Source organism: Lynx rufus, unplaced genomic scaffold (genome assembly GCF_022079265.1).
Source record: "Lynx rufus isolate CCGP_SWC_20201006 ecotype Redwood Valley unplaced genomic scaffold, mLynRuf1.p SCAF_2, whole genome shotgun sequence".
In the NCBI taxonomy this organism is placed as follows: domain Eukaryota; kingdom Metazoa; phylum Chordata; class Mammalia; order Carnivora; family Felidae; genus Lynx; species Lynx rufus.
In genome coordinates, this window is record NW_025814834.1 from 18997477 (window position 1) to 19008089 (window position 10613).

General features: G+C 50.3%; 2 protein-coding genes across 3 annotated transcripts; one reads left to right on the forward strand and one right to left on the reverse strand.

Moving 5' to 3' along the window:
- Positions 1-235: 235 nt before the first annotated feature.
- RNF25 (ring finger protein 25) lies at positions 236-6665 on the forward strand. Of its 2 annotated transcripts, none has more exons than XM_047085190.1 (10): positions 236-300; positions 2559-2633; positions 2876-2978; positions 3071-3138; positions 3231-3300; positions 4448-4519; positions 4617-4754; positions 5109-5201; positions 5681-5815; positions 6015-6665. In XM_047085190.1, the coding sequence occupies exons 1-10, from the start codon at positions 260-262 to the stop codon at positions 6591-6593; spliced, it is 1374 nt and encodes a 457-aa protein (XP_046941146.1). In that variant the 5' UTR covers positions 236-259; the 3' UTR covers positions 6594-6665. The 2 variants fall into 2 exon arrangements, with proteins under 2 accessions (XP_046941146.1, XP_046941147.1); XM_047085191.1 differs by having other exon boundaries at positions 5112-5201.
- Positions 6666-6944: 279 nt separating this feature from the next.
- LOC124515383 (mitochondrial chaperone BCS1) lies at positions 6945-10607 on the reverse strand. The gene is made up of 7 exons (XM_047084231.1): positions 9273-10607; positions 9030-9169; positions 8633-8827; positions 8309-8372; positions 7901-8070; positions 7554-7671; positions 6945-7407 (listed from the first exon to the last, which is right to left on the reverse strand). The coding sequence occupies exons 1-7, from the start codon at positions 9590-9592 to the stop codon at positions 7155-7157; spliced, it is 1260 nt and encodes a 419-aa protein (XP_046940187.1). The 5' UTR covers positions 9593-10607; the 3' UTR covers positions 6945-7154.
- Between the last annotated feature and the right edge of the window lie 6 nt (positions 10608-10613).

Genomic DNA, 10613 nt, shown 5'->3' on the forward strand with positions numbered 1-10613 from the left:
CCACATGTGCTCGCTGGAACTGGTCAGAGAGGTTCAGAGGACAAAGGCGTTCAGAAGTATTGGAGAGTCGTCGGACCACCCACAGGCACTTTCTAGGGCACTTCCGATCCCTCTCTTGGCCATCAGGACCCACTAAGGACCTGGAGTCTATGGTTGCCTAGAAACGGCCCGTAGCCACCCTCCCTCGTTCCCTCCCTTAACCTGCCGCCTCCGACTTCCCCGAGAGTATTTCCGGTTCCGGCTGTGGGCCGGAGAAGACATGGCGGCGTCTGCGTCGGCAGCTGCCGGGGAGGAGGACTGGTAACTTTGGGGGCATGGGCTTTGGCTGGCCGCCTGGATCCGGTCCGGGGGACTGGCAGTGGCCGCGGACGGTCCGTATGGCGGGCGCGTGGGGCGGAGCGAGGGATAAGGGATGGCAGAGACGCTGACATGTCTCAGAGAGCTTCTGCACTGGGGAGCGGGAGGGTGGAGAGGCGCTGATCTGATGGAGAGGAGACAGGATCTGCGCCGCCCAGGCCAGCTCGGGCTGCGCCTTGTCTGGCTCGATCCCCTCTTCTCCCCTGAAGTGGATTTGCCCAGGGTCCCGGAGGATGCCTGTTTATCAGCACACACCCCCCCCCCCTCCCCGCCGCTTTTTACTTCCCAGAATGATGTCCTCCAGCTCACGTCCCTCTTTCCCCTTGGATCAGCCTAGTTCCGCCGAGGCTTTCCTCGACCTTCTCCCTCCCCGCTAGCACTAATGAGGACTATTGTCTGAATAAAGCTTTACACCTCACAAAATGCTCTCCTAGTCCTTCTCTCTCTCAAACGTTCTCAACAAGAGACCAAAACCTGGAAGGACTCCGGGATTTGGAAATAAGATAAATGTGGGTTCACTCCACATTTTATTAGCTGGGTGATGCTAACCAGGCCACCTAGCTTCTGTGAGTCAGTGTACTCAGATGTAAAAAAGTGGGTGTGGCATCTACCTCAGAATAGTTGAGAGGATCACGATGGATTTGTAACCTATATAAAAGCCTTCTTTTCATTAATAACTGAGGTGTGGGCACTAGATGGGGCATCTAGTGGGACTAGATGAGGCCTGAAGAGGCAAATCGATTTGCTAAAAAGGTACATAGTTATGACTAGGAATCCAAGTTATCTGACTCCAAATCTTATGTTTTTAGGACTAGCACTCTTATAATCTCCCCCGCCCTTTTTTTGGCCACCTCCTTACCACCATCCCATCCCATCCCTCACATCCAGGGCAAGTCACAGCTATGGTGGGGTGAAGTATTGAAGGGCCTCTTAATGGAGGTTACATGTCAGTGTTTCATTGGTTCAGGGAGCCCAGCCTGTGTTGGCCTTTATTGAGACCATCTAGGCTCATGGTTTTTCAACCCTCTTCAGGGGAACTTTAAGATTTGGAGGAGACACTTTGAGCCATGGAAAGGGTAGCAGCTGGCTTGTGATGCTCTGAGACTCCCACACTCATGTCAACCAAAGTACTCCACTGTTACCTATTTTATATTTTGAGGCCTCTAAGACTTAAAAAGAAAGTTTGAGAGCCAGTAATATATAGGTCATGCTAGGGCAGACCTGCTCTTGATGAAGAGGGAACAATAACTATAGAAAGGAAACCAAGAATGCATTTTTACATGCATTGCCTGGGTAGAGCTACGGACTCAACCCAGCCACTCATCTTCAATGGCATTACAACTGCTGTTTCTAGGATTAAATATGTATGTCCTCTCATTTACATTTGACCACCAGATCCTGACCTAAACAGGTTGATCTAGATCAGCCAAACAACAAGGGTCATGAATACACTGAATATTAACTACATCCTTCCTTCTTTCCTTTTAAGGGAGAAAGTTATATACCAATAGGAGAAAAGAGGACATAGGCTAGCTACTGTGGCCAAGATATTATTAGGTACTTTACATAAATAACCTTTTATTCTTTAACCCTAGAGAGTAGGTGGTATTATATATGGTAGGTTGACTCAAGCTTACAGAGATAATTACTTAGATCATGTAACTGGTAAGTGACTGGTACCTGTTACTCCAAAGTTGGTGGCTCTTTTGTATCATGGCCTTTATCTCTTTTTCTTGGTATCTCTTTTTGAATAGGCTTAGGGTGACCGATACTGGCAGTATGTGTAGACACTGGGACCCATGTGAACAGTGGTGTAGGGAAATCCAGGAGCGGTGTTGGTAATCAATGGACGTGATATTTCTGGGTCAGATAGATGGCCAATCAACAGTGCGATGGAACTTAAAAAGGAGGTCAGGGAACCTGGCTCTGGTTCTAGTTCTGCCTCTGTTAAACTTTGATATTTGAGCTAGTTATTTCACCTTCCTGGGAATCCATTTCCTCAACTGTTGACAGAATAACTTCCATGCTTCCTTCCTGGCCACTTGACAGCTTAAAACATATTTCCCCAATTTTTATGGAGGTTAGCAAGAGAATGCACTCAGGTAGAGTGCCAGTTTTCTACAAAGCCAGCCTTCATTGGCTTTAGCAGGCTTTAACAGGGAGAGCTGTAATGGTGAGTCAATCTCCCCCTGTCTCTCTAGGGTACTTCCCTCTGAAGTCGAGGTGTTAGAGTCTATCTATCTGGATGAACTACAGGTGGTTAAAGGAAATGGAAGGTACGTATTCAACTAGAGGTGGGCAGGAGTCCCCTTAGTAATGAGAGGATTCCGTGGAGAATCCGTGAGCCTTGATCCAGAGAAAATGTTGCTCTCCTGGAGACAAAGACTATTCCTTTAATCTCCAAAAGAAAGAGCCCAGTGCTCACTTCCTCCACCCACTTTACTGTCTCACCTCCATTTTCCCCAGTCCTCAAACTCCTGCCTAGTCACATCCCAGGTCCCCACTTATCCATTTGCAGATCTTCACCATGGGAAATCTACATTACCCTGCACCCTGCCACGGCAGAAGATCAGGATTCACAGTATGTCTGCTTCACTCTGGTGCTTCAGGTCCCAGCACAGGTGAGGCCCCTACTTTATGGTAGCAAAGAGAGGAAGGGGAGAGGCCCTGAGGTGGAGTGCTTTAGCAGTAACTTGTTATTCTCTCCCACTAGTACCCCAATGAGGTGCCACAGATCTCTATCCGTAACCCCCGAGGACTCTCAGATGAACAGATCCACAAGTAAGTTGGACAGTTCAGAGGAGGGAAAAGGAGATACAGCTCAGTCTGGTGAGGGGAGGGGGCAGGCCTAATGTTTGCTTTGCCCTTTTTAGGATTTCGCAGGCACTGAGCCATGTGGCCAATGCTGGGCTGGGTACTGCCATGCTCTATGAACTCATCGAGGTAAGAGGTGTCCTGGCTTGGGAAACTGCTAGAGCAGTTTCTCTCAAGGGAGGTAATGGGCCTAGAATCTTAAATATGTCTGGAGTCATTAATTTAGTCCTTGTTTAGGTAAGGCCTAAATCCAGAAAAATAAGGTTTTCTTCTGTTTCTGAGAATAACCCCCCCCCCAAAAAAAAGACAGTTCTGTAGCTTCCCCAAGTTGCCTATGCCAGTATCTTGAAAATTACTTTTTCTCTTTAACTTGGATTTTTTTATTCCATTTCAGTGCATTCTCTTGGCATTGGTGGCTGAAAGTAGCAAGAGATAGGGGCCTTGCTTAGAGGATCTAGCCACAAATGAACATTTGAAGGCTCACCTGCCCTTGGAACTGACTGAGAAAATCATGGTTCAGAGTTTCTACCCCGATGAAATTAACAACACACAGCGAACACATAGAGCTACACGTTCACATACACAGATAATTTCTGTTGCTTGAGATTAAAAACACACAATAAGTACAGTCTTGTTTTCCTTAACTTCGAGTTTTGAGAAAAAATGTTTAGAAGAGAATGAAGGTGGGCGGCCCAGAGTCAGAGAGTGGGCTTAGACCATTGTAGTGCTCCTGAGCCCAGCCTCCACAATGCCACTTTGAACTTTGCAGAATTCCAGAGTATTAGCTATTCAGACAGCAGTGCAGATGTGTTAGTTCATTGCCTAACTTGATGCCTGAGTTCTCTGTTTGGGTTGTCCATGCTTTGACTTTCTTTCTGAAGGCTGACTCCAGAACAGACTTTTGGGTGGGAGTGATACTCAGAGGGGTTTAACCTAGGAACACCTCCCAGAAGATACGTTTTAATTGAACATTTTGTTCTCTGAAGGTGTATTACTTTCATCCCCGAGACACATTAAAAGTGATTTAATGAGTGGAAAAATAATGAAATTGGATTTTGCAGCTGGGTAGATTCTGGAGGATGGGCGGGGCCACGGAGGATTGATTCCTCCCTTGGTGAATCCTCCCTTCCTCACCAAGACAGAAACTCATGAACACAAAGTAACATTGACTTGATAGGAGACAGTCCCTCCAGTCACTCCTGGGAATAATAGACAGGCTTTGTTCACAGTTCTTGCCCCTGCCTCCCTGTTTGAACAGTGTCTTCTCTCCTTTCAGAAAGGGAAGGAAATTCTCACAGATAACAACATCCCCCATGGCCAGTGTGTCATCTGCCTGTACGGTTTCCAGGTGGGTTTCTCTCTTGGGACCTGGGGTCTGCTTGGGACGGGCAGTGGAGGGCTCATGAGAGCTCTGATGTCATGCTGGATGTCTGTCCTGCCTTCAGGAGAAGGAGGCCTTTACCAAAACCCCCTGTTACCACTACTTCCACTGCCACTGCCTTGCTCGGTATATCCAGCACATGGAGCATGAGCTCCAGGCGCAAGGACAGGAGCAGGAACGACAGCATGCCGCAACCAAGCAGGTCAGCTCCCCAGCCCCTGCTCCCACCTGACCCCCTGCGTCACACCCTTTCTGTCTCTCCACTCCAGGGGCTCTTCACCTTTTTAGGGTCACAGATACCTTTGAGGTTAATGAAAGCTCACCTCTGTCCAGAAAAAAAGGGCATTCTTTTAAACATATCTATGTACTGCTGTAGTTTCAGAGAGTTCCCACATCTCCATCTAGGGAGACGACTCCTGTCCTATCCTTCACTACTGAACGGTGTACCTCTGCCCTTCGTCCCAGCCCCGTGTGGATTAGGCTGGCTGACTGGGTTAGGCAGCTGGCGAGCACCATGGGCTGTGAAGCAGGGCTCTGATTGCTCCTCTGTTTTTAGAAGGCAGTCGGTGTGCAGTGTCCGGTGTGCAGAGAGCCCCTCGTGTATGATCTTGCCTCACTGAAAGCAGCCCCCGAACCTCAACAGCCCATGGTAAGGGAACCCCCTTCTCATCTGAGCCAGAAATAATGGCATTCTCCAAGGAGGGAAGGATGGCATCTTGTCCGCTTCGAATGGGATCTTGGGAATTGGGCTTGACCAGCCTGGGACCTCTCTGCAGAGCCGTAGCCCCCACTAGGCCAAGACTTTGGGAGCCCCATCTGAGCGACAAGCCCAAGAACCTTGTACAGGGGGTGCCTGTGGCTCAGCCGGTTGAGCACCTGGCTCCTGATTTCAGCTCAGGTCATGGTCCCAGGGTCATGGGATTGAGCCCTTAATCAGGGCACTGCATTGAGTGTGGAGCCTGCTTGGGATCCTCTCTGCCTCTGTCCCTCTCGCTTGCATCCTCTGTCTCTCAGAGAAAAAAGGAACCTTGTGCAGATTTCCTGAGGCAATCCTGAAAGAGCAGAGGTTCAAGTCTGCCTTCTACTGTTTATTTTTTCCTCCTTGTCATTCTGCTCGCTTCCCTCTAGGAGCTGTACCAGCCTAACGCAGAGAGCTTGCGCCAGCAAGAAGAGCGCAAGCGGCTCTACCAAAGGCAGCAGGAGCGGGGGGGTATCATCGACCTTGAGGCTGAGCGTAATCGGTACTTCATCAGCCTCCAGCAGGTGAGGAAAGGCTTTCTCAGTCCTCACTTAATGCCACCTACCTTCCCACCAGCACGCGTCTGCCACAGTGGCCCTGAGGGTGAGCTCTCTTCTACCCTTGAGGCTGATGGTGGTCAGCTCCAGTAGTGAGCAAGGGGCCTGCAGTTCCCTGCTTTGGGGAACTGCGTCTCCCTCACTGTATCTGCTCACTTCTTTCTAGCCTCCTGCCCCTTTGGAACCAGAGTCAGCTGTAGATGCCTCCAGAGGATCCCACCCACCCAGTGCCCTTGACACAGAACTGTCCACCTCATCAACTGCCCAACCCGACCTATCAGCTCCTCTGCCTATGGCCTCCCAGCACACGTGTGAGAAGATTCCAGGGGCTGGGCCAAATCAGCAAAGGTTGGGCGAGACCCCGAAAACTATGCTAGATCCTCCCCGGGCCGGTCGAGGCCCCTGGAGACAGCCTGAACGGAGGCACCTAAAGGGAGGGGAGTGCAATGCCCACAAAGGTACCAATGACACCCAGGAACTGCCACCTCCCGAGGGGCCCCTCAAGGAGCCCATGGACCTAAAGCCAGAACCCTGTAGCCAAGGGGTTGAAGGTCCTCCCCAAGAGAAGGGGCCTGGCACTTGGCAGGGTCCCCCACCCCGCAGGACTCGGGACTGTGCTCGCTGGGAGCGCTCCAAGGGTCGGACTCCGGGCTCTTCCTACCCCCGCCTGCCTCGGGGTCGGGGAGCCTATCGTCCTGGTACTCGAAGGGAGCCCCTGAGCCTGGAGTCTGAGGATGGTTCCTAGCAGTACTGTGGGGGGACAGGGATTTGGGGCGGCAGGGGGCAATAAAGAGATCTGGCCTTGTTTGGCTTCTTTGTTTAGTAGCGCCTAGCTTGTGCAGTATGGCTTTTTCTGACTTCCTGGCAAGACTGGAGTGTGGCAGAATAGCCCTAACTTTGCTCTAAAGTCTGTTTTCCCAAGAGATCAGGGTCTGAGTAAAGGCAGGTCTGACGTCTCTGCTAGTGTGAGTTTCAGGAAAACTAGTAGAGGCCAGCCAGCATTTAAGCAGAATATATGGGAACATAACATATATATACTATGTACACACACACACACATTTTTATGCATATGCATTCTTTTTAATTGAATGCCTTTTAAATGGAAGACTCTACTTCCCTGATTGCCATAGTATCTTTTCTTTCTGCTTTGCCCTAGCTTATGCCCCAACACTTGTGTATGCTGGATGCCTGAAGGTCCTTGCTTTTTATTCAAGTACCAATACAGGGAGGTAGGAAGGGGGTCAGAGACCAGAGCGGTGTGGCAGGTGTTTATTGAGCTAGAGAAGAGCTGAGCATGGCCAGCCTGTCACGTCCTCAGAGACTCAGCATTATGAACTGCCCCTGCAGGGTCATTTTTATACAGCATGAAGTAGCCCTGGACCTGGGCAGGACTGATCTGAGTTGTAACTTGAAGGACGCGTTCTGCAAAGGCCTCGGCCAGGGAAGGTGCTTGCCCTGGATAGAACCTCTGGAACATCTGAGTCAGCTGCCAGTGTGAGCAGTAGCCCACGTACTCCTTCATGTCTACTCGTCCAGGGCGGATCAGTGCAGGGTCCAGCCTAAGAGCAGCAAAAGCAGGATCACAGGCACAAGTACCACTGCTACCCCCTAAAATGATGGTTTCTCTGAACCTCCTGATCTCCCAAGGCACCGAGGGGGCAGGGAGTCCTGCCTCACAGTCTCAGATTGCCTCATCCCTTCTTACCTGTCAACATGGTTGGTGGTCATGAACACAATGCGTGCCTCAGTGGAAGCCACACCATCCAAGGCATTGAGCAGTCCACTGAAGGTGAGACGACCTAGACCTTGGTACTTGACTGGGTCTAGAGGAAGGCAGAGATAAAGAGACGTGGATGATCATAACCCTACTTAAACCTTTTACTCCCCACCACGTTCCCCTACTTATCAGTGACTCTTGTGAACTCTCGTTGCCAACTCAGGCGTCCTCCATCAGCCCTCTGGATTTCCACTTTCTTCCACTGCTCCTCACTCCTGTACCTCATTTACCGTCACTTAGAAATGCTCCCCATTTCCTCAGCTCCCCTCACTTACTCTCTGCAGCTAGGTCCCGGCTAAGAAAGGCTGCATCCACATCTTCCAGGAGCACCAGGCTCTGCTGCGGGGCCACGCTCAGCAGGTGGTTGAGCCGGTCATCGGAGAGGCTGGAGTCCGTGAGACTCAGCAGGCAGATGCTGTGCTCCAGTTCCCCAGCCAGGGCTGTGCTATGGAGGACAGGATGACAGCAGGCAGGCAACCCGGAATCAGTCCTTGGGCCCAAATACTTGTCCTCCCCATAACAGGTGGGGTCTCAGAGACCTAACCCTTCTATCACCCCATCTTAAGGCATCTCATGTCCTACGTGTATCATGTTCCCGGGTCTCCACATTTAATTCCCTTTCCAACCCCACAGCTCAGTTTTTCTCCAGTTTAAGGATTAAGAGAAAATGTGACCCTACTCACATAAAACTGCTTTTTCCACAACCAGGGGGCCCATAAAGCAGGTAGCCACGTCTGTAGGGAATGCCTAGGAATACAGCCAAGATGATCAGGACCTAAAATGAATTCAAGTACTCTACTTCAAATGTCCACATTCATTACCAGCCCTGCCCCCTAGTGGCCTGATGACCTCAGTACTGGAAGAAATTAACCCTAGGGGCCAACTTTCATCTGGGAATTAAGCTAGAGCTTCATATTCATCCCATATGACCACAGAGACCAGCCTGTTTTCCCTTACTATAGCACCACATCAAAAACAGCCTGGCCAAGACCCCAGCAGCTTCTCACCTCTGTCAGTGTACCACTTGGGGTTATCGATGAATTCCCGGATGTCTCGGACAATTCGGTTAGCCAGACCCTGTTCTAGAACCACAGAACTCAGTGGCCGCCGTCGGCGTGGATAGCCAAAAGGGCGCCATTCAGAGCCCATGGCTGTGTACATCACCGTCTTCCCTTCCTCCTGCTGCAAGGCTAGCTCTCGAGCTAAGAGGGGGAAATAAGACAAAGCCAGTAATTCGTCTTTGCCATGCTATTAGGCAGACCTGTGCCAAAACAGCTTCCCTCTGGTCTCATGGGCTAAGATCCTCCTCTCCAAGCTTCTCTTCCTCTGACGTCATATGCCCCTATTCTTGCAACTTGCCCCCCCGCCCCCCTCGCCATAAAGGCAGCCCGTGCTATCCCACACCTTCCTCCAGGATGTTGAAGAAAACCTTTCGGTCAGTGCCCAGAGCTGTGAAGGTGACAGATTCCCAAGGAGTCCCTGTCTGCAGGTCTATCATCTGCATCTCTCGGCTTCGTTCCACTCGGATCCATTTCCCTTGGTACCTGAATAAAAATGGTCACAATGAGGTGAATGAATGGGGGGTCAAATCCAGCTCCCCTCATTCTCCTTTCTACTCTTAGAGCCCTCCCTGGCTCCCAACCTTACCAGATAAAGTGGTTTCCAGGGCTGGGGACAAATTCAAACTTAGTGGAGATGCGCCCACTCTCATGCTGAAGGTATGAAGTTTCAACACTGAGATGCTGAGTACGGGTACTGTGGCGGGTGAGCCAGCTAAGCAACCAGGCATAGCTTCGGTCTCGAGCAGGGACTTCCAGTGTGATCATGTAATGGCGCCGGAATGCCACCAAGCCCAGCTGGGCACCCTTCCGGGCCAGGGCCAGGGCTGTGCCCACACCCACAAGCCCAAATCCAGCCCCAAAGTAGGGATTGTCCTTCAGGGCCAGAATAAAGTCTGAAAGGGGCATCTTGAGAGGGAAACACTGAACCTTACAGGCTCTGACGCATTTTCAAACCTGGGGGTGGAGAGCAGTGGAGATGGGACAAAGCAGATTAGTTTAGAAAGGACTCTGCAATTCCTCGTCACCCTCATCCCTTCTTCCCACAGAGGCCAGGTGCAGGAAGGACAGGTCAGTTCTGTGTTTCCATATCCTCCCTTTGTGGGATGGAGGTCCTGCTGGAATGCAAGGGCTGAGACTTCAGGGCCCTCTTCCCATTTTGCCCTTCATTATCCTGTTCATAGTTCAATTTCCTGCCAGAGGACGAGGTCTAAAGATTCCTTAAACATGAGAGAACAATGTAACCATCTTCTCATCAGGATAATGGGCAGAATTTTTGTGGTCCCTGGGACTAGCTGAGATGGAAAGGGGCCCACTGCCCAGAGTTAACAGAGGATGAAGCTACTCTCTTCCACTGACCTGTCAGTAACCCCATGCCTTACCACCATGAGTAATACCCTTCAAATATCCTCTCCTTTACATGCTCAATTCCTAATGTCCTGTTTAGTTAGCCCTTTATTACCTCACGACTAAACTGTCTCTTTAAAATTAATTTTAGTTCTTAAAACGTCATCTTAATGGGCCTCTACCTCTGGCTTTGGCGTACCAAATTGCTACACAGGGATCCAGATCTTTCTTTACACAGTCTGCTTCAATCCAATGGCTTGTTGTGAACAGATCCCTGAATTAGGTAAAAACTCCTCTGCCTGGTACTCAAAACCCTTCACAACACAGGGCCTACCTATCTTTCATTGCTTAGCGCCTAATAATCTCTGTTGTATAATTCTGCTCAGGCAGGTCTTCTCTACTCGGAATCCCCATTCTAACTGACTCTTCCTTCTCCCCCAATTCAACACCTGTCCATTTGCTGCTTCCTCCACGGACATTTTCCCCGAATTCTCCCCCAATAAAATGTGACCCAGTCTAATTTTAGATTGTAAGGTCCCGAGGGATTGGAAGTCACATCGTTTCTAGCACACCTTCCCGACCC